At 42.1% G+C, this 24,121-nt stretch overlaps 1 protein-coding gene across 3 annotated transcripts in view; it reads right to left on the bottom strand.

The window, feature by feature from the left end:
- TENM3 (teneurin transmembrane protein 3) overlaps positions 1-24,121 on the bottom strand; it is a 1,731,308-nt gene that overhangs the window by 1,241,017 nt on the left and 466,170 nt on the right. For all 3 annotated transcript variants that reach the window (XM_029581140.1, XM_029581227.1, XM_029581302.1), the window contains exon 3: positions 12,716-12,994. In XM_029581140.1, coding sequence (XP_029437000.1) covers positions 12,716-12,994 — 279 coding nt within the window. The remainder of the gene's footprint in view (positions 1-12,715; positions 12,995-24,121) is intronic.

The following is a 24,121-nucleotide window of genomic DNA, read 5'->3' as shown; positions in this document are numbered from 1 at the left end:
AAAGTCTGGATCTCGCAACAAATGGCCTGGTAGACGCCATTGGGTAGGTGGTTGCTCCGGATCACAAGACATTTCCCCCGTAACCGGGCAGTGGTCTGAAATCACTAAATTTTGAATAGATGACTTTTTAAATCTGGAAAAAATAGATTCTGATATTAGCAAGTAATCTATTCTAGTATGCGTGGGATGAGCCTTCGCAATATGGGTGAACTCTGTTTCACCCGGATGGAGGGTTCTTCAGAGGTCTAAGAGTTTCAATTGCCTGCACAAGTAGGTAGGGCCTTTATGCTTACTACTAGACTGATGAGGGCGTGAAGGCCTTCTGTCAAGAATAGGGTCAACAACAAAGTTTAAATCCCCTATCATGATAATTGGAAAATCACCAAGCAATGTTAATTCCACAGACAGTTTTACAAAAAAAGCATGGTCATAACTATTGGGGGCGTATATCGAGGCTAATATAACCCCGTCACTGCCACATAATGCCCTTCTGAGTCTGTTATCACTTTAGTGGCTTGAAATGGTACAGAGTTATGTAGTAAAATGGCTACGCCCATGCTTTTGGACATACCTGCGGACTGAAAAATATGAGATATCCCTTGCCTTTTTAATTTCAGGGCTTCTTTTTCCAATAAATGTGTTTCCTGTAAAAAAATTATTTTGGCTTGCAGTCTTTTTAGACGTGTCAACACCTTTTCACGTTTCACGGGGGTACCAAGACCCGCAACGTTCCAGGTCACATATGTAATAGTAGCCATCACACACATTCAACTGGGAATTGTGTCAACTTGTTCCTTGAGGCAAACCTCTCTCCTGAAGCTATACAGAGCCCGCCAAATATCAGATAAGAGATCAAAATCCACGTAAGTCCCTCTGTGACCCACCGCACATTGTATCTGTCCCATAGGAATATCCACACATTCATACTATCACATACACACCAACCCCTTTTTTCCCCCCTCACCCCCTTCCCCGCCCTCCGCCACGCCTGCCCCAAACCGCGTGGCGGATGGCTCCCCCCAATCATTCCCTTGACATATCTCCCCTCTAATGGGGGCATGGATCACTGCGGTAGAGGATGCACTCCTCCCTCACCAGCCTCTATGAAATTTTTAGGTAGCCCCTCTTAGCAAACAAAAACCAAGAAAAATCAACTCGGGATCGTTAAATCTTCGAAACCTGTGGGAAAAAAATGGAGTTACTTGGGTAGTCGTTCCACACGTCTGTACTACCCCGCGTATAGAAACATGTAACAGCAAAAAAACAGATTCCCACAAATATGACCAATAAGCACCACATGTACAAGTATATATACGTCACATTGTGCCCCCCATGTAAGCAAAGTCTATTGGGGTGATCCGTAGTACAGTTAGAAAAGAAACTCAGGACATAATAAAAATACCCCGACTTAAAGACTTCAAGTAGGTGAGGTAGAATTATCCAGTGGGATACCTGCTAGAAAATCTTTAGCTCCGGTGGGGTGCTCGAAGACATGAGTGGTGCCCTGAAACGTGATCCGGAGTTTAGCAGGGTACATCAAGGCGAAACAAAGGCCGCGGGAATCTAAATCTGAACATATTGGCGAAAACTCCATGCGTTGAAGAGATACTCGAGTTGAAAAATGTTGGAAAGTTAACACTTTTTTGTTTTCAAAATGTATGCCTCGGTTTTTCCGGTAGAATTGCAAGATTTGCATTTTATCCCCGTAGTTCAAAAAATGAGCGATAATGACTCTGGGCCGTTGTAAAGCAGTCCCCTCCATTTTCCGGCCTATCCTATGAGCACGCTCGATGAGACCCTTCGCATTCGCCAGAGAAGGGATGTGGGCTTTCAACCAAGTACCTAATATCTGTGGTAACTCCTGATCCGCCAATGATTCTGCGAGCCCCACAAATCTTAAGTTGTTCCGTCAGCTGCGGATCTCCAGGTCGTCTAGTTTTTCATCGCGTGCTGCAGCTGCTTTCTCGAGGGCCTCCATTTTCTTTTCCAGCGCGCCAACATCATCTTCCAGCAGCGTTATTCGACCTTCCGCCCTCTCAATTCTATTGTCCATTTCGCCGAGTGCAGAGCGGACCTCCGCAATCTGTTCCGATATTTGGTGAAGTCTATTGTCTAGAGCATTTACCACAGCTTGAGATATCTTTTCCTCCAGCAAGTTGTCTGAGGCAGACTGGGGTGAAGCAGGCATGGCGGCCATCTTGGGCTCTGGTCCCTTCGGTTTCTCCCGTTCCCTACGAACAAGTCTGGAGGCCATAGGCGAGCAGAAAGCTTGATGCTGGTCACGAATTCGTACAAAACTCATCCCCCGATCACAGAGTAAGCTTCTCGGGCATACACAAGCTTATTAAGTCCCCTTATTCAGGTGTGCGAGGCTAGCGGGGCACGGAACTCAATAAGCACGCAGCCTATCGAGCCCACCGCATCACCTGATCTCCTACTTTAGCTCTTAATTTGAGAAATTGCTTCTTTCTAGCTTGTGTAGTTTTTACTAAATCAGGATAAATCCATATTTTATTCCCGTAAAAGGTTTTTAACCTATTGCGGAAACATTTTTTAAAGATAGTATCCCTATCTGAAATAAATGCAAAAGTTACCAACATAGTACGTGTTTTTTCAACCACAATTTCATCTTGAGATTTTTCTAGGAGATCAGACAAATCTATAGTGGATTCAACATTTTCTCTACAATCTTTTACAGCATTATCTTGTGTCAAATGAACCTGATCCTTTGTTTTAACTGTACTACTTATATAAAATGCCCTTACAATAGTGGGCATACTCTGACCAGTTATATTCAAAATTTTCTCAGTATACATCCTAAACAATTCTATAGGAGAGATCTTATTTATAAAAGGAAAATTGACAATTCTGAGATTCAAGACACGTGCCTAATTTTCAATATTTTGAATACTGGCAGCTGATCGCCTTTGCCCTCACTATGTCACAGAGGCCGACCGTCGGTACCTGTGACATAGTGAGGGCAAAGACCTTTCTTCGTTATTGCCGTAGAGTGTTTTATGGTTGCCTATTTTCTGCAAGTGTAACCAAGCTGAGGTATCCTGCTAGTGTGTAGGGATCTGTAGCAATCTTGCTCATTGTGTTTTCCCAACAGGAGCTGTTTCGGTGTTCTAGGGCTTGGTGTAATATTTACAGTACTGTTTTTTCATAGATAGGGCTGTTGCTGATGGAGTCTTGTGAGTTAGTACTACTAGGTTAAGGTAGGTTTGCTACATATGTGATGAGTGTTTTTATTTTTTTGAGCAAGATTTTGTATTTATTTATTCATCTAAAAGTAATTCTGTTTTGCCTATCTATAATATTATATGGGTTACAACAGGGACATATATAATCACATAAAACAGGCAAAAATCAATCTTAAATTGGTAAAAGTTTCATTATTAAAAGGCTAATAGCCCTTATAATAGCCATTATTGCTAAATATGCCTAGTACTTAAGAGAGTTTGTATTACTCTTACTTTGATGATACCAAAATTACAATATTTTTTGTATGTTGAGTTGTATAGGGAAATATCCTTATCTGCCCCTATTGTAGGAGGTGTGTGTATATGTGTGTGTGCTTGGTGGGAATGGGTTTCTGTGGATATAGAGTATACAGTATATCTAAAGAAAAGGAGGCATTGGATTTCAGTTTGTGCTCTTGTTTATACTTGCATTGTGCCAAACAACTTCTCTTTGAATTTTGTATGGTGCAATAAATATAGGCAACATATCAAAGTAAGCTTGAAAATTCTTTTTAATCAGCCGAGTAGTGCACAATTAGGGGCGGATTTTAAAACCCCTGCGCGTGTAAATCCTCCCGGATTTACGCGCGCAGAGCCCCGGGACGCGCGGAAGTCCTGGGGCTTCCTGAAAGGGGCGTGTCGGGGGCTTCGCTGAATGACGCGGCGTTTGGGGGGAGTGACGCGGCGTTTGGGGGGAGTGACGCGGCGTTTGGGGGGCAGGCCCCGGGTCGGGTCTTGGTGCGCCAGCAGCCCGCTGGCGCGCGCGGATTTACATCTGCCTCCGGCAGGCGTAAATCCATGGATAAAGGTAGGGGGGGGGGTTTAGATAGGGCCGGGGGGTGGGTTAGGTAGGGGAAGGGAGGGGAGGGGAAGGTGAGGGGAGGGCGAAAGATAGTTCCCTCCAAGGCCACTCTGATTTCGGAGCGGCCTTAGAGGGAACGGAGGCAGGCTGCGCGGCTCGGCGTGCGCAGGCTGCCCAAAATCTGCAGCCTTGCGCGCCGATCCTGGATTTTATAGGCTACGCGCGTATCTTATAAAATCCAGCGTACTTTTGTTGGCGGCTGGTGCGCCAACAAAAGTACGCGATCACGTTATTTTTTAAAATCTACCCTTTAGTGTTCATGACCTTTTACATACTGTAGTAAAAAACAGTTATTTAGTATTGGCACTACTATTAGAAATGATGTTTTTGTAGTTTCCTCCTTTACCACTATGTCTGGTTTTATAGCATCAAGTTTTTGATTGGTTAGTCTTGGAAAGAATATTTATGCTCTATGACATACACAAAAAATATATGCAAGAAAGAATAATTAACTGTAAACATAAATTAAGAAACTGACAGTGGGAATTGGGGGGGAGGAGGCAGAGCTGGGTGCAGAGCTTGGTTGATTTGCTTGGCTCCCTCAACCAAAAAGGTGTCTTGCTGACCCTGTGTCCAAGCATATCTATGAAAACACTTTTTAGGCTTTTCTTATTTCTGTTTCGTTAGTGAGCCCTGCCAACTTCCTACTGTATATCTGATCAGATTTCCAAATGGCAGGTATTTAGGGCAAATATCATTAGCACATATTTTCTTGGAGAAGAGCCTTTCTGTTGAGAGCTAGGCAGTCCAAGAACGTAAGAAATTGCCATGCTGGGTCAGACCAAGGGTCCATCAAGCCCAGTATCCTGATTCCAACAGAGGCCAAAACCAGGCCACAAGAACCTGGCAATTACCCAAACACTAAGAAGAACCCATGCTACTGATGCAATTAATAGCAGTGGCTATTCCCTAAGTAAAATTGATTAATAGCCATTAATGGACTTCTCCTCCAAGAACTTATCCAAACCTTTTTTGAACCCAGCTACACTAACTGCACTAACCACATCCTCTGGCAACAAATTCCAGAGCTTTATTGTGCATTGAGTGAAAAAGAATTTTCTCTGATTAGTCTTAAATGTGCTACTTGCTAACTTCATGGAATGCCCCCTAGTCCTTCTATTATTCGAAAGTGTAAATAACCGATTCACATCTACAAGACCTCTCATGATCTTAAAGACCTCTATCATATCCCCCCTCAACTGTCTCTTCTCCAAGCTGAACAGCCCTAACCTCTTCAGCCTTTCTTCATAGGGGAGCTGTTCCATCCCCTTTATCATTTTGGTTGCCCTTCTCTGTACCTTCTCCATCGCAACTATATCTTTTTTGAGATGCGGCGACCAGAATTGTACACAGTATTCAAGGTGCGGTCTCACCATGGAGCGATACAGAGGCATTATGACATTTTCTGTTCTATTAACCATTCCCTTCCTAATAATTCTTAACATTCTATTTGCTTTTTTGACTGCTGCAGCACACTGAGCCGACGATTTTAAAATATTATCCACTATGATGCCTAGATCTTTTTCCTGAGTGGTAGCTCCTAATATGGAACTTAACATCGTGTAACTACAAGGGTTATTTTTCCCTATATGCAACACCTTGCACTTGTCCACATTAAATTTCATCTGCCATTTGGATGCCCAGTCTTCTGATCTTGCAAGGTCCTCCTGTAATGTATCACAGTCTGCTTGTTACTTAACTACTCTGAATAATTTTGTATCATCCGCAAATTTGATAACCTCACTCGTCGTATTCCTTTCCAGATCATTTATATATATATTGAAAAGCACCGGTCCAAGTACAGATCCCTGAGGCTCTCCACTGTTTACCGTTTTCCACTGAGAAAATTGACCATTTAATCCTACTCTCTGTTTCCTGTCTTTTAAACAGTTTGTAATCCACGAAAGGACATCGCCTCCTATCCCATGACTTTTTAGTTTTCGAAGAAGTCTCTCATGAGGGACTTTGTCAAACGCCTTCTGAAAATCCAAATACACTACATCTACCGGTTCACCTTTATCCACATGCTTATTAACCTCTTCAAAAAAATGAAGCAGATTTGTTAGGCAAGACTTCCCTTGGGTAAATCCATGTTGACTGTGTCCCATTAAATCATGTCTTTCTATATGCTCTAAGATTTTGATCTTGAGAATAGTTTCCACTATTTTTCCCGGCACTGAAGTCAGGCTCACTGGTCTACAGTTACCAGGATCGCCCCTGGAGCCTTTTTTAAATATTGGGGTTACATTGGCCACCCTCCAGTCTTCAGGTACACTGGATGATTTTAATGATAGGTTACAAATTTTAACTAATAGATCAGAAATTTCATTTTTGAGTTCCTTCAGAACCCTAGGATGCATACCAGCCGGTCCAGGTGATTTGCTATTCTTTAGTTTGTCAATCTGGCCTACTACATCTTCCAGGTTCACAGTGATTTCGTTCAGTTCGTCTGACTCATCACCCCTGAAAACCATCTCCGGAACTGGTATCTCCCCAACATCCTCATTAGTAAACACGGAGGCAAAGCATTAATTTAGTCTTTCTGCAATGGCCTTATCTTCCCTAAGAGCCCCTTTAACCCCTCTGTCATCTAATGGTCCAACCGACTCCCTCACAGGTTTCTTGCTTTGGATATATTTTAAAAAGTTTTTATTATGAGTTTTTGCCTTTATGGCCAACTTCATTTCAAATTCTCTCTTTGCCTGTCTTATCAATGTTTTACACTTACCTTGACAATGCTTATGTTTTATCCTATTTTATCCTATTTTCTTCAGATGGATCTTTCTTCCAATTTTTGAAGGATTTTTTTTGGCTAAAATAGCCTCTTTCACCTCACCTTTTAACCATGACGGCAATCGTTTTGCCTTCCTTCCACCTTTCTTAATACGCGGAATACATATGGACTGTGCCTCTAGGATTGTATTTTTAAACAATGTCCAAGCCTGTTGAACACTTTTAACCTTTGCAGCTGCACCTTTCAGTTTTTTCTAACTATTTCCCTCATTTTATCAAAGTTTCCCTTTTTAAAATTTAGTGTTAGAGCTGCAGATTTACTTACTGACCCCTTCCAGTTATTAGTTTAAATTTGATCATTTTATGATCACTGTTGCCAAGTGGCCCCACCACCATTACTTCTCTCATCAAATTTTGTGTTCCACTAAGAATTAAATCTAAAATAGCTCCCTCTCTTGTTGGTTCCTGAACTAATTCCTCCATGAAGCAATCATTTATTACATCCAGGAACTTTATGTCTCTAGCAAGTCCTGATGTTACATTTACCCAGTCAATATTGGGGTAATTGAAATCTCCCATTATCATTACACTGCCAAACTGGTTTGCTTCCCTGATTTCTCTTAGCATTTCATCATCTGTCTGACCATTTTGTCCAGGTGGACGGTAGTATACTCCTATCACTATACTCTTACCCAACACACATGGGATTTCTACCCATATAGATTCTACTGAGCATTTACTCTCTTGTATGATCTTTATCCTGTTGGACTCTATACCCTCCCAGACATAAAGTGCCACACCCCCACCAAGTTGATCCTCCCTATCATTGCGATATAATTTGTACCCTGATATAGCACTGTCCCATTGGTTATCCTCCTTCCACCAAGTCTCTGTGATGCCAATTATGTCAATCTCATCATTTGCTGCTATACACTCTAACTCTCCCATCTTACTTCTTAGACTTCTGGCATTGGCAAACAGACATTTCAAAGTGTGCTTTTTGCTTGTTTTAACAACCTGCTTTTCAGTTGTTTGGGATAATTCAGAAATCATTAGCTTTGGTGATTTTTTACATATAGGCATATGAACTATGTTTGCTTTTAATGGAACCTCTCTGTTGGGATGCCCTAACTCTCCTGTTTCATTAGTATCCTTCAAGGATACATTTCTCCGAACCATGCACTGCTGAGTGACTGCCGGCTTTCCCCCTTTTTCTAGTTTAAAAGCTGCTCTATCTCCTTTTTGAAAGTTAGTTGGTTCCACTCTGGTTAAGGTGGAGCCCATCCTTTCGGAAAAGTCTCCCCTTTCCCCCAAAGTTTCCCCAGTTCCTTACAAAGCTGAATCCCTCTTCCCTGCACCATCGTCTCATCCACACATTGAAATTCTGGAGCTCTGCCTGCCTCTGGGGACCTGCTCGTGGAACAGGAAGCATTTCAGAGATTGCCACCTTGGAGGTTCTGGATTTCAGCTTCCTACCTAAAATCCTAAATTTGGCTTCCAGAACCTCTGTCCCACATTTTCCTATGTCGGTGCCCACATGTACCACGACAGCCGGCTCCTCCCCAGCACGGTCTATAATCCTATCTAGGTGATGCGTGAGGTCTGCCACCTTCGCACCAGGCAGGCAATGGTTACCAGGCGGTCCTCACGTCCACCAGCCAGGTGTACTCTTTTCTCACAAAAGAGAAGGGATTCCAAACCAAGGTCAAAATCAGAGTTCTGATTCTGCTCCATCAGCTCCACAAAATGCATGACCATTAACTCTTCTTCTATATACAGAAATAAAAAAAAAAAAAGCATTTGATTTTCACACTGTGAATACCATAGAAAATGGAGACTTTCTGTTTTCTCCGTAGGTGTGCTAACAGAATGTGCACACACAAAAATAATGCTACCTTTCAGGAATAAGCTGATTTCAGGTCATAAAGACCGGGTCTGAATCTCCATTTTTCAACTTTATTTATTTATTTATTTACAATTTATATACTACAAATCATGATTTCTAATCGGTTAACAATAAAAACATTCATAAAATCTATAATACAAATTACAAATACTATAAACTCATGTTTGAAAGAATTCTGGGAGATTTTATGAATACCTTTTAAACAAGTGTTCATAAAAATGTCTTACACTTACACCAAAAAATGAAGCATTTCATAGGTACAATTGTTCTTTTGAGTCCTGGAAGTTAGTGTTGTTTTGGTATGGCATGTTTGCTATATAGCTTCTGAGAATTTTTTTTCAGGCTTTTGTGTTACTTCACAAAGTGTCTGACAGTGGAGGGATTTTCAGTTGCTGTTACTAAGGTGATACCAGAATCTGAATATATGTTTTAAATAGTGAATAGAAAGAGGAAACACATTAATTCTTCTCTGCAGAGAAAACATAATAGGTCAATAATTTTTTATGTTGACAGTGAGAAGTGTTTGTCTAAATTTCAGCACCTTATTGAAAAACCATGTGCAGTGTGAGTTCCAGATTTCACATTAAAGTGAGGATTAAAACTTTTTTGAAAAATATAGAATTTAATATCTTTAATGTGAATAACAACTCATAAAGAAATAAATTCTGTTAAGAATATTTTCTCTTTCCTTTGTGTTATTTTGAACAATAACATAATATCTATGATTTTCTTTTAAATTCAGCTGCAGGGTACAGTATGCATTGTGTCATGCATGTGATCATTGTCTGTCAGCTGTGTCACAATGGAATAAAGGTTGAAAATACCTTTCCTGAAGAAGAACTAGAAATTGTTTTAGATTTCTTTTAGCCTTCTTAAAGACAGACTTTATTACTAGGAACTCATGAGAGAAATGAATTTCCTTGTGTCCCCGACATTGTTGAACTTTATATTTTAAATTTCTGTTTCTGTCAACTAGAGATGTGGTAAGAGGTGCAAAGCTTTATTACTGAATATAGTCTTGGCCTTCTTAGGCACTTAGATAAATGTTCTGACACCTGAGAAATGTTCCAGTTGTCTGCATGTCTCCCTCTAACTTAAAGGGTATAAAATCTGCCATTTTTTTTGTAGGAAGTCAGGGTAGAAGATGTTTTCCGGTAGTATAGTACTTTTAACTGGCTCTGATGAAGGGTCAAAGGGGAAGCCTATGGATTCTTCTAAAATACTGAAATGGATGAGATTCCAAAGATGAAAAGGCACCCTCTTCAGAATCAGAAATTAGTACTGGAAGTTCATTTGATAAAAGCTTGTCTTTAGAAGATGAAGAAATAGGAGATTTTCTTTCTTCTTGTGACCATTCTTGAGTGCAATTCAGAGGAAAGTCTATCCAAAACTAGTTATATGAATGATGCTGATGGAGGGGTGGAGGAGATGGAACCTTATTTTATAAAATTATGTATAAAATCTAGTCATAGCTTCTGCAAAACAGAATGATATTGCGGAGCAGCCGTTTGAAGAGTTACAGAAGAAAAGTCCAATTCTGGAATTAGAACTGATGGAGTTTGCCTTTCAGTTGTGGACTTTATAATGGTGCCCTTGTGCTGAGATTCTTAATCAGTGCCAGTTACTGACATCTTTTTCTACTGCACTGATGGAATCTTGGCACATTGTATTTTGAAGAGAACGATGCTAATGTGGACCTTTTTCTCTCCCTTTTACTCTCAATGTGAAAGGAAGATGAATCATGGAGACTCTGATCTTTTGCCTTGAGGTCATAGTCTGCCTGATTTCTTGTTGTCTTTAACTCTTGGTTCGGACAACTGGTACTTTATCTTAAGTTCCATGTAAGTTAGTTATTGTGTGGATATCCTCCGATATGCCATGCAATTAGATGTGTTATGCAAGGGGTCTAAACAAAGCAGTTTTCATGTAGATCAAGGGTGGCCATATTGTGTCCACATTTTCTAAATAATTTAAAAAATCCTTGAAAATTCTCTGACATGGTCATGAATAAAGTAATTTTTTTGAGACTCAATAAAAGAAGATACAGATAAACAGTAATAAGGAAAAAAAACAACACAAAATTTACATTTCAGAGAAAAAAAAAAAAAACCATGGTGGCAGCCAAAGCTAAATCGTCCTTTTACTTTGGCAGAAAAAAGCAACTGAGGAGACTCATGCAGCAGCACAAGAATACCCACGTGTGCTCAGAAATTCTTCTACGTTTTTCAGAGCTCTGAGAAAGCATGTCCATATTGGCACCATATGGTGACATCACCTACTTGTGCGGTTGATTTTATGTCTACATGGCCAAGGAGAAAAATCAATTTTAATCTTGCCAGCTAAATCTTTCTTATAAATATAGTTGCCACGTAGTTTTCTTGTACGAGTTCACTAATGCAGAATTCCAAATTTTAATTTTATTCCACAAGTTTACAGTTCTGTCATGATTTAAAAATGAATTTCAAGGTGGCTAATTTTATAACATGCTTGCAAGGACAATTTAACCAAAAGATACCACAAATCTGTTGAAATATGTATTTTATGATCCAATGCATTTGACTCAGTTTATTACTGAAAGACAGACACTCCATGGGGCGGGATTGACATCATTACCGTTAAAAATCTCCTTATCTGATACATAACCTCTGTAGGTCTCATTAATATATTTGAGATGTATTATGCAATATGTTTAGCATTATTCCTGTTATAAGATTCTTTATTCCTTGGTTCTTTCTTTGTTATCCCCCTATTTTGTAGACTTAAGTATTATTCATTTTCCTGCGAATACTAATTTGTAATTATAATTTTGTTATTTTTTAATTTTCCTGAATATTTATTTTGAATGTTATCAGAAACATTTTAAATAAAATAATTTAAAAAATGAATTCAGTTCGATAGCAATCATGAAATCTTTATATTCACTCAAGAGGCCAATCTACAGAGGAATATTCCACCTACTATAATATAAGAATTTGGGGGTCATACAGCACACTCATTACTATGGATAATATTGGTTCGGTTTACTTTATCAGAGTTACAAATGTTCTTGAAAGAATTAAAACAAAATTCTTGTGGTGGCCCAACATGCAGGATATCTTCCATTAGCCTCAAAGAGTCTAAACTAATTCAATTCAGTCACCTTTATGGCGATAAATAACTGCTTACAATCGCAATGTCAAGTAATAAGAAAATATAAAACAGTCCCCATTCTATTCACCACCTTTGTGCATAAAGACTTTATTTCTATGATATAGAAAGCTGATGTTTAGCAGTAAAGACATTTATTATAGAATTATTCTAGAATTTAATTGCACAATAACCCCGTTCCTGGTACACATCAAAGGCCACTCTTCCTTTGCTACCACAATTTCAATTGCTCTCATCAATAAGCAAGTTTAAAGCATGAACAAATTTGTTCTTCAGTCACCTGAGCCCTGTTAATAAACTATTATGTGTGCTCACTCGTGCATCATAAGATTACATAACTTCTTTGAGATGTCTTCAAGTGGAATTTATAATGGCATCCTTGATTGCAAGCTGGCTATAGGATTACATTTTATCACCACTTGCTTTGCAGTTCTACTGTGAATAATATGACATATGGTCTAAGGGGCATTTTTGTTTATTTTCTTTTCTTATTTTACACTTATCGACTACAGCCTTTGCAGTCTCATCAAATCATTACCAGTTTTAGCTGCCTTTTCACGTTTTCTATTCCCTAACCTTCCCCAATACTACAGAATAAATTTAAAAAAATTATCTTTACGGATAAATTCATATTTCAAGCAGGAATGTAGGAAATACATCAGACGGAGTGCATAATTTGAACTGGTTCTAAATATCAATTCCTCTCACCATACCCCCAGAAAAAAAAAATACATTATTCAACAACATTTCCTTATTAAAACATTTCAAGTGCCAACCAAAAGAAGGGACAAGGCTGAAGAAACGGTGAAGAGATACTGGACTTACCGTTGTCACTGTCGGACTTGTTTTCATGCTCTGTGTCGGTCAGTGTGAGGGCCGAGTTGGAACGGCTCGACAGGCAGGAACTGCGTCCTGATTTCACCCCCCTGCCCCAGAGTCTCATGGCACGCTCTGGAGACATCACGCCTTCATTTTCAGTGTCAGCATCCGACCCTGCACTGATAGAGTAACCTCTGTGAGGAAGCCCCATTTCTGCACAAAATGCCAGTCCTCTTCGGGTTGCTGGTTCGCAAACTCCTAACTGCCTTAGGGTAAAATTCTGTCCTAATTAGGGGAAAGAAGAGATAACAAAAGGTAAGTTTAAAAAAAAAAAAAGTCTTTAAAAATAAATACTCCTGTTAACAGGTTTCTCAGGTATCATGGGAGGCATTATTTTTAAGCATCACAGGTGTTCTGACCCAAGTGCTTTCTTTTGTCTCAAGCACTTTGCAGTATCCCATGTGCATTCTCCCCAACTTAGCACTGTTGTGTCAACAGCTTAAGTAGTTAAGTTCTGCTCTCAGGTGGCAAAGAAACATGAAACAACAGGTAAACTAGGAGGGGACTATTCAACAAATGAAAAAAAAAAAGACAAACAGCAAATGACAGATCCCTGCTCTACAAAAGGTGAGAAAAATGAGTAAGCATTTGTCAGCAGCATCTGCCTCTATCCCAGCCAGAGACCTTAAGCTACAACATTTTCCTTCATACAGATGTTAGCTGTCATGATAAAAGGAAAAATCTTGCTTCCCTTAACAACAACAACAACAATGCTCTTGTATTAGGCTTCTTTCTTACAAGTAATAATTTTAACAAATACACTTTCTTCTTCTTTACATATTAGAGGTGCATTGTTTTATGAATAAGACATACTTTTCACAACTTTTGCTAACACAACACAATCAATATTTTTTCTAATCCTTTATTTTCTTGAGAGGATAAGGCACACAGATGACTCATCAAATTTAACAAAATGTTGTATATCAATTCAAACTCACCTTAAAGGGTTATAAGCATGTAATTTTTGTAAAATTATTCCTGTTTTAAACAGCACTGTAACATAGAAACCTCTGAGGATGACTTTTTCAGTGCACACTCTCAGTTATCATAGCAAACTAACCAGGTCAATATTCAGTAAGCCGATTAGTGCACAAGTTGTGCAGCTAAAGTTAGCTGAATCACTTGTCCCCTATATTCAGCGGGATAAATATCCCGCTGAATATACTACCCTAAAGTTTTAGCTAGATAACTAAAACGCCTATGCTTGAATATAGCGGGTTAGTTTTTTTAGTTATAAGACTTTACATGACCAGATAACTTCCTACTTAACCGGATATCTTCAAAAAAATATCTAAAGGGGGTCATTTTCAATAGCTTTTGCACGCGAAAAGGGACATTTCACACGCGATAGGGTGATCGTGGCGGAGTCAGCCCCAGAGGAGGAGGAGTCGGGGAGGCATCGGGGCCGACACTGCAGAGACATCGCTGGCGGTGAAAGGTAAGGACCCTTATCGCCGTCAGTTTTGCGCCGAATAACTACTATGGTGTAGTTATTCAGTGCGAAAGCCGGCAGCTAGAGCACAGCAGTGGTGCAATGGCTGCTGGCTTTCGCAGGCCCGCCCTCTGCTTCGCCCACCCCCCGGTACCACGCGATTCACTATTCTCTGTTAGACTAGTGAATCCAGGCCTAAGTGGTGCTTTATAAAAGTGGTGCTTTATAAAAAAAAAAAAATGAAGTAAAAGACCTTCAGCCCAATTTTCTACCTTTCCCTACAAATTTTTCTCAATACCCTGTCAGGCTGTGCACCCCTCCCCCCAATGCCTTTTACAGGTTAAAGAAATGTTCAGAGTCTGTTGGAGGCCACCCCTCCCTCTCTTCCTCAAATCTCTCAGAAAGCAGAGTTGCCTACCTGTAACATATGTTCTCATAGGACAGCAGGATGTTAGTCCTCACATATGGGTGACATCATCAGGATGGAGCCCAATCACGGAACAGTTTTGTCAAAGTTTCCAGAACTCTGACTGGCACCTTCTGGGCATGCCAAACATAGCACCAACCCTGCAGCCAGCAGGGGTCCCACTTCAGTCTCGTCTTATAGTAAAAAGTACATGCGAAAAATAAAATAATAAATCGTAAGCGACCCCAACTCTGCGGGGTGGCAGGCGGATTTCGTGAGGTCTACCATCCTACTGTCCTGTGAGAACACCTGTTACAGGTAAGAACCTCTGCTTTCTCACAGGACAAGCAGGATGGTAGTCCTCACATATGGGTGAGTATCGAGCTGAGGATGCCCAAGCAATGCACCAAATGCACCTTGTGTGTCAGGGAAGACTATAGTGATAGGAGTATACTACCGTCCACCTGGTCAAGATGGTGAGACTGACAGTGAAATGCTAAGAGAAATTAGGGAAGCTAACCAAATTGGTAGTGTGGTAATAATGGGAGACTTCAATTAACCCAGTATTGACTGGGTAAATGTGTCAATGGTACATGCTAGAGATACAAAGTTCCTGAATGGAATAAATTACATTTTTATGGAGCAATTGGTCCAGGAACCGACAAGAGAGGGAACAATTTTAGATCTAATTCTCAGTGGATGACAGGATTTGGTGAGAGAGGTAACGGTGGTGGGGCCGCTTGGCAAAAGTGATCATAATATGATCAAATTTGAATTATTGACTGGAAGGAGTACAGTAAGCAAATCCACGGCTCTCATACTAAACTTTCAAAAGGGAAACTTTGATAAAATGAGAAAAATTGTAAGAGAAAAACTGAAAGGAGCAGCTACAAAGGTAAAAAGTGTGCAAGATGCGTGGTCATTGTTAAAAAATACCATCCTAGAAGCACAGTCCAGATGTATTCCACACATTAAAAATGGTGGAAAGAAGGCAAAACGATTACCGGCATGGTTAAAAGGGGAGGTGAAAGAAGCTATTTTAGCCAAAAGATCTTCAATCAAAAATTGGAAGAAGGATCCAACAGAAGAAAATAGGTTAATGCATAAGCGTTGGCAAGTTAAATGTAAGACATTGATAAGACAGGCTAAGGGAGAATTTGAAAAGAAGTTGGCCGTAGAGGCAAAAACTCACAATAAAAACTTTTAAAAATATATCCAAAGCAGAAAGCCTGTGAAGGAGTCAGTTGGACAGTTAGATGATCAAGGGGTTAAAGGGGCACTTAGAGAAGATAAGACCATCACAGAAAGATTAAATGATTTCTTTGCTTTCGTATATACTAAAGAGTATGTTGGAGAGATACCCATTCCAGAAAAGGTTTCATGGGTAATGATTCAGATGGACTAAACCAAATCACGGTGAACCTAGAAGATGTGGTAAGCCTGATGGATCAACTGAAGAGTAGTAAATCACATGGACCAGATGGTATACACCCCAGGGTTCTAAAGGAACTCAAAAATGAAATTTCAGACCTATTAGTAAAAATTTGTAACCTATCATTAAAATCATCCATTGTACCTGAAGACTGGAGGATAGCTAATGTAACCCCAATATTTAAAAAGGGCTCCAGGGGTGATCCGGGAATCTACAGACCGGTTAGCCTGACTTCAGTACCAGGAAAAATAGTGGAAAGTGTTCTAAGCATCAAAATCACAGAACATATAGAAAGACATGGTTTAATGGAACAAAGTCAGCATGGCTTTACCCAAGGCAAGTCTTGCCTCACAAATCTGCTTCACTTTTTTGAAGGAGTTAATAAACATGTGGATAAAGGTGAACCAGTGGATGTAGTGTACTTGGATTTTCAGAAGGCGTTTGATAAAGTTCCTCATGAGAGGCTTCTAGGAAAAGTAAAAAGTTATGGGACAGGTGGCGATGTCCTTTCGTGGATTACATACTGGCTAAAAGACAGGAAACAGAGAGTAGGATTAAATGGACAATTTTCTCAGTGGAAGGGAGTGGGTAGTGGAGTGCCTCAAGGATCTCTATTGGGATCCTTACTTTTCAATATATTTATAAATGATCTGGAAAGAAATACGAGTGAGGTAATCAAATTTGCACATAATACAAAATTGTCAGAGTAGCTAAATCACAAGCAGATTGGGATAAATTGCAGGAAGATCTTGTCAGACTGGAAAATTGGGCATCGAAATGGCAGAAGAAATTTAATGTGGATAAGTGCAAGGTGATGCATATAGGGAAAAATAACCCATGCTATAGCTACACAATGTTAGGTTCCATATTAGGTGCTACCACCCAAGAAAGAGGTCAGGCATCATAGTGGATAACACATTGAAATTGTCAACGGTTCAGTGTGCTGATAACACGGTTCAGTGTGCTGCGGCATTCAAAAAAGCAAACAGAATGTTGGGAATTATTAGGAAGGGAATGGTGAATAAAACGTAAAATGTCATAATGTCTCTGTATCGCTCCATGGTGAGACCCCACCTTGAATACTGTGTACAATTCTGGTCGCCGTATCTCAAAAAAGATATAATTGCGATGGAGAAGGTACAGAGAAGGGCGACCAAAATGATAAGCGGAATGGAACTGCTCCCCTATGAGGAAAGACTAAATAGGTTAGGACTTTTCAGCTTGGAGAAGAGACGGTTGAAGGGGGATATGATAGAGAGGTCTAGAACAGGTAGATGTGAATCAGTTATTTAGTCTTTCAGATAACAGAAAGACTAGGGGGCACTCCATGAAGTAAACATGTGGCACATTTAAAACTAATCTGAGAAAATTCTTTTTCACTCAACGCACAATTAAACTCTGGAATTTGTTGCCAGAGGACGTGGTTAGTTCAGTTAGTATAGCTGTGTTTAAAAAAGGATTGGATAAGTTCTTGGAGGAGAAGTCCATTACCTGCTATAAATTAAGTTGACTTAGAAAATAGCCACTGCTATTACTAGCAATGGTAACATGAAATAGACTTAGTTTTTGGCTACTTGCCAGGTTCTTATGGCCTGGATTGGCCACTGTTGGAAACAGGATGCTGGGCTTGATGGACCCTTGGTCTGACCCAGTATGGCATGTTCTTATGTTCTTAAATGTACCCAAAGACATGCAACAGGCACAAGAACTGGGGTGGAATTTGGGAGAGGGCATCCTGAACCCTACCGGGTTGGCGGAAGTATGTTGGTACCTCAGTTCGCAAATAAGTTGTGTAGCACAGACTGGCCAAAGATGGAATCTTGTCTGTCAGCCTTGTCTAAACAATATTGGGCTGTGAAGGTGTGGAGAGAGCTCCAGGTAGCAGCCTTACAGATGTCAGCAAGCGGCACCGAGCATAGGTGCGCTACTGATGTTGCCATGGCCCTGACAGAGTGTGCTTTAACACGGTATTGAAGCGGAATGCCTGCCTGTTGGTAACAAAAGGAAATTCAGTCCGCTAACCAGGAGGAGAGAGTCTGCTTACCCACAGGTTTGCCCAATTTGATGGGATCAAAGGAAACAAACAATTGAGTGCATTTCCTGTGGGCAGCTGTACGGTCTAGATAAAATGCTAGAGCACATTTACAGTCAAGGGTATGCAAAGCCCGTTCTCCTGGGTTTGAGTGGGGCCTGGGAAAGAAGGTGGGTAGTATAATGGATTGATTGATATGAAACTCTGATACTACCTTAGGCAAAAGCTTAAGGTGAGTGCGGAGTACTACCCTGTCATTCAGCAGTTTAGTGTAAGGTGGGTAGGTGACTAAGGCCTGTAACTCACTAACTCTGCAAGCAGATGTGACTGCCAAAAGAAAAATCACCATCCAGGTGAGATGGTGGAGATCACAGGACTGGAGAGGCTCAAACGGCGGTTTCATGAGCCACCCCAAAACCAAGTTGAGGTCCCAGGAAGGGGCCGGAGGGCACAGTGGAGGTTTAAGGTGGAGCAAGTCCTTCAAAAAGCGTGTTACAAGGGGTTGTACTGAAATAGGTACATCCCCAACACATTTATGGAAGGCGGCTACCGCAGTGATATCTACCCTTATAGAAGACGTTTAGAGACCTGACTCTGATAGATGCCAGAGATAGTCCAAAAACTTCGGTGTGGAACAAATGAAGGGATCGATGGACATGGAAGTACACCATACCGTAAACCTGTTCCATTTGTAACCATAAGACTGCCTTGTAGAAGGCTTTTGTGAAGCTACCAGGACACAGGAAACTGGTTCTGAAAGGTTGAGAGGTTGACGTATTAACCTTTCAACATCCAGGCAGTCAGGGAGAGGGCCTGGAGGTTGGGGTGATGAAGGCAGCTGCTGTTCTGAGTGATCAGAAGCGGGTCCTTCCTCAGAGGAATGTGCCGGTGTACTGATAGGTCATGGAGAATTGGAAACAAGACCTGGCGTGGCCAATGAGGGGCTATGAGAATCATTAGTCCCTTGTCCCTTCGCAACTTCACGAGAGTCTTCGAAATGAGTGGAAGTGGAGGGTACGCATAAAGGAAACCACTGGCCCACGAGAGGGAGAAAGCTTCTCTTAGTTGAAGATGTTGGCTGTGATTGAGAGAGCAGAAGTTCCCTACTTTGTGGATGTGAATTGACGCAAAGAGTTCTATGTTAGGGTAACCCCAACGTTGGAATATTGAGTCCACTACAGTGGGGTTGAGGGACCACTCGTGCGGTTGAAAAGTGTGACTCAGCTTGTCTGCCAACACACTGTCCACTCCTGGCAAGTAGGTGGCCCTGAGGTACATCGAGTGGGAAAGGGCTTCCATCCATATCTGTACAGCTTCCTGACACAGGATGTAGGAGCCTGTTCCCCTTGCTTGTTGATGTACCACATGGCCACCTGGTTGTCTGTTTGAATCAGGATGACCGGCTGGAAAGGTGATCCTGAAAAGCCCTGAGAGCATATCTGATTGTACGAAGCTCCAGGTAATTTATTTGGTGTTTGGCTTCCTCTGAAGACCAAATGCCCTGAGTTTGCAGGTTTGCAACATGTGCACCCCAGCCGAGGTTGGAGGCATCTGTTGTCAAAGTTGCTTTTATTATATACGGTATATTATATACGGTATATTATATACGGTATATTATATATGCGGTATGTTATATATTATATATTATATTATATTATATTATATAAATTTATTATATACGGTATATTACCTTGTTACTCTTTTTATCACATTGTTAATTTTCTATCGCTTTCCTTACTTTCCAAGTTGCATTAGGTCCCTGTTTTATTGTAACTGCTATTTCTTCTTATATCACATGTTAATGTTCTAAGTTTTTCTCCTCTTGTCACACCCTGTTAATTGTAAACCGACATGATGCGACTCCCATCGCGAATGCCGGTATATAAAAAATTAAAATAAATAAATAAATAAATAAATAAAGTTATTGAGGTTCTGGAGCCTGAAAGGGAAGACCTTGAAGCAGATTGGATTCGTTTATCCACCAAGCCAGCGATAAGCGGAGCTGGATGGTGATGTGGACAATGGTGGATATTGGCTGAGAAGACTGAATCCACTGCAGTTTTAGAGTCCACTGCATTACTCTCATGGCCAGGCGGGCCATGGAAGTGACATGCACCGAGGAGGCCATATGACCCAGTAAGATCAGAAAGTGACATGCAGTTGAGTGTTGTCGAGTCTGCAGTCGATGGCCAGAGAAGTGAGAGTGAAAGCTCGATCCTGAGGTAGGAAGGCGTTCGCTTTTAAAGTGTCCAAGTCGGCCCCTATGAACGACAGGGTTTGAGAGGGAAATTGCCTCCCTAGGGAGATCAGGGTATGGCACGTGAGACGTAGAGACGTCAGTGCAGCTTGCTGAGTAGGAGCCCTGATCAACCAATCGTCGAGATAGGGGTAGACGTGGACACTTTGACACCTGAGAAAGGCAGCTACCACTACGAGGCAGTTGGTGAAGACTCTTGGGGCAGATGCTAAGCCGAATGGTAACACTCAATATTGGAAGTGTTTTGGACCTACTAGGAACCGCAGGAATCTGCGATGTGACGGGATAATGGAAATGTGTGTGTAGGCATCCTGGAGGTCTAGAGAGCAGAGCCAGTCTTCCCTTTGGAGAAAAGGAAGAAGAGAACCCACAGTCACCATCTTGAACTTTTCTCTTTGAAGGTATTTGTTTAAGGTACGAAGGTCCAATATTGGGCGAACACTACCTGACTATTTTTGTATCAGGAAATACCGGGAATAGAAACCCTGCCCCTGTTGGGAGAAGGGCACTGGTTCTATTGCTCGGGACTGGAGGAGGAGGGTGACCTCCTGTTCTAGGAGGAATGAGTGGTCGAATGTTCCCCATGTCAGCCGAGGTGGGGAATCCGGTGGAATAGAGAGAAAGTTGAGGTGGTAACCTTGGGTTATTACAGCGAGTACCCACTGATCTGTGGTGATTGTGTGCCATAGTTTGGAGAAGTGGCATAACTGGCCTCTGACTGGAACAGTCGGAAGTAGAGGCTGGGTACTGCACTCTAGGAAGGAGTCAAAAGCCAGACGCTGGACCTGGCTGGGAGCCTGGCTGTGACTTCTGTACTCGAAGTTGCTTGGATTGGCCTTTTTGGTAAGGCTTAGAAGCTCGAGCCCTGGACGCCGGGGGATAGAATCTCCTTTGCCCGTAGAATTGTCTCTTTGACTCTCTTCTAAAAGAACATTTTAAAGAGGAAGAGAGATCAGAAGGCAGTAAGAAGAGCTGGAGCAGAGTCTCTTGGTGGTCCTTGAGCTGCGCCACTGCTTCTTGAATCTTTTCTCCGAAAATATTATCCCCAGCACAGGGCAAGTCAGCTAACCTGTCCTGTACTTCTGGTCTGAGGTCTGAAGACTTTAGCCAGGCCCATCTCCTCGCACTAATTCCTGCCGCCAAAACTCTGGAGGCGGGGTCGAAGATGTCATATGCCAAATGTACTTCATGTTTGGCAGCATCTAGACCCTTTTGTGCTAGGGCATGAAGTTGGTCCTGGAATTGCAGAGGTAAGGCTTCAGCAAATTCCTGAATCTTCGTAAAGAGGGACCTATTGTACTGGGTCATGTACAATTGATAGGAAGCAATGCAAGAGATGAGCATTGACCCATGAAATACTCGTCTTCCAAACGCATCCAGAAATTTCTGTTCCTTTCCTGGGGGAATGAAAGTGTGGGGTTTGGAGCATCGTGCTCTCTTCTGGGCTGACTCCACTACTACTGAATGATGATCTAGTTGAGCTCTCTGGAAGCCAGGGGCTGGCTGAACTAGATAGGTGACATCTGCCTTACGGTTAACAGGTGCCACAGAGCCAGGGTGCTCCCAATTTCTCTTTAAAAGGTCCAAAAGGATGTCATGAATAGGGATAGACATGATTTCCTTAGGAGCATCAAGAAACTGGAGAAGTTGTAACATCTGATGCCTAGAGACTTCTTCAGTCTGAAGCTTGAATGGAACTGTTGCAGACATTTCTTTAACAAAGTTAATAAAGGACAAGTCCTCTGGAGGAGAACGCTTCCTTTCATCAGGAGAGGGCTGTGAAGGCAGATCGTCTGAATCCTGGGACGAATCATCGGTCCAGGGATTGCATGGCTCATCACCAGCTCCCTTATGTTCATCAGAAGGGAGTAACGGTGTTATTCCAGAAGGGCCGGGCCTAGGTATCGATGGCTTTGGATGTGGGACCGAAGGCATTGATGGAGGCATCAAAGGCATCGATGGAGGCATCAACGGCATCGAGGGAGGCATTGGAAGCATCGATGGAGGCACTGATGGAATCGGTGACATCGATGGATGTGTCGGTGGAAGCACTCCGGAGGGCGGAATGGAGATCGGTGATTCTTCTTCTTCTTCCGATGTCAAGGGTATCAGTGAGGAAGGAATCGGGGCCATCAGTTCTCTCGGATGCACCAGTGGAAGGGCACCGATTAACTTGTCCATTCTTACCAATAGCGGTGCAAGCGCCATGGATATCGGATCGGTGGCCGGCTCGGCAACCAGCACCTGCATCGATGGAGGTTTGAACCCCTGGAGTGCTTTGCCAATGGCCTCTTGGATCATCTGATCCAATTCCTTATGGAAACCTGGGGCATGGATACCCAGTTCTGGAGTAGGGGGCAGCACTGGCGTAGCCAGAGGGTCCACCGGTGAAGGTGGAATTGCGGATCCTGGCACCTGTCCAGGTGGGGAATGCCTCAGTGACCCAGAGACAGAAGAGGATGGGGCCTTTTCTGTTCGGGACGTCTTTGTCAGTGGCTCAGATGACATTGATGTCGAGGGTTTGCCTGTATCGGTGGCCTGAGCTTTACGGTGGCGGTGTCGATGTTTTTCTCGATGTTCCTCTCGGTCTTTCTCCTGAGGAGGAACAGAGGGGGTCAACATCCATGGAGTTGTCAAAGCCGGTCGGGCAGCAGCGGTTTCCCGGTGCTGGCGTGAAGTAGATGGTACTGGTTCAGACGTCGTCAAAGCTATCGATGGTGTCGGGGTTTCTGGCAGAAAGAGAATTCCCATCTTCTCCAGCCTAGCATTGCGACCCTTTGGTGACATTTGGGCACATTTGGTCCAAGTAAGGACATCATGGTCAGATCGAAATACATCACACAGACTGTGTGAGGGCCAGTGGTGGACATCGTTCGAGTGCAGTCAGGGCACCGATGGAAACTCGACGCCAAGGCCTCGACAAAATTTAGCCGCAGTGTGGTCGATGGCTGCGAGATAAAAACTCGATGGGAATCGACCACAAGCAGGTAAAAAACTTACCCTGCGGAGCAAAGATATCAATAAGGGGACCCCTGTGTGGTAAAATTGTTTTGAATTTTTTGAAGAAGTTCCATGAGGAAAAATTCCGGTCAAGAATCTCTGAGGAGCTCCTTAACCAGCGTGGCTACTGCTAAGCGAAAAAAAGAAGACTGAAGGGGGACCCCTGCTGGCTGCAAGGTTGATGCTATGCTGGGCATGCCCAGTAGGTGCCAGTCAAAGTTCTGGAAACTTTGACAAAAGTGTTCCGTGACTGGGCTCCATCCTGATGATGTCACCCATATGTGAGAACTACCATCCTGCTTGTCCTGTGAGAATAGATAATGATGCCGCTGGGCCCTCCCCCCATGTCTGAATGTTTGGCTCCGCAACCCCCACACCTTTAGACCCTTCCTCCATCCCCTGAACCATAAAAATCCCTGCTGGGAGAAGGATATGAATTTACCCTCACCTGGTGATCTCCAGCACAGCTTCCATCATAAGGGTATTTACTTCTAGCATTGGAAGAATAAACTGTGTGTAGTTTATGCTTCCAGCACAGCTTCTGACAGAAGGGTGTTGGGGGGCCTCCAGAAGACCCAGAACACTTCCTTAACATTTAAAAGGGAATTGAGGGATAGGGGATGTACAGCCCGACAAAGCATATATACAAGGGGAAAGTAGAAAATCAGGCCATAGGATCTTGACCACCTTTTTTTTATTTTAAAGAACTCTTAACTAAATATATTTTTTAAGATACCTGATTAAGTAGAAAGTTAGTCTAAAGAATAGATAGATGTATGTTTATGATATGCCA

Source organism: Rhinatrema bivittatum, chromosome 1, assembly GCF_901001135.1.
Source record: "Rhinatrema bivittatum chromosome 1, aRhiBiv1.1, whole genome shotgun sequence".
NCBI lineage: Eukaryota > Metazoa > Chordata > Amphibia > Gymnophiona > Rhinatrematidae > Rhinatrema > Rhinatrema bivittatum.
This window is presented reverse-complemented; position numbering and strand designations above follow the sequence as displayed.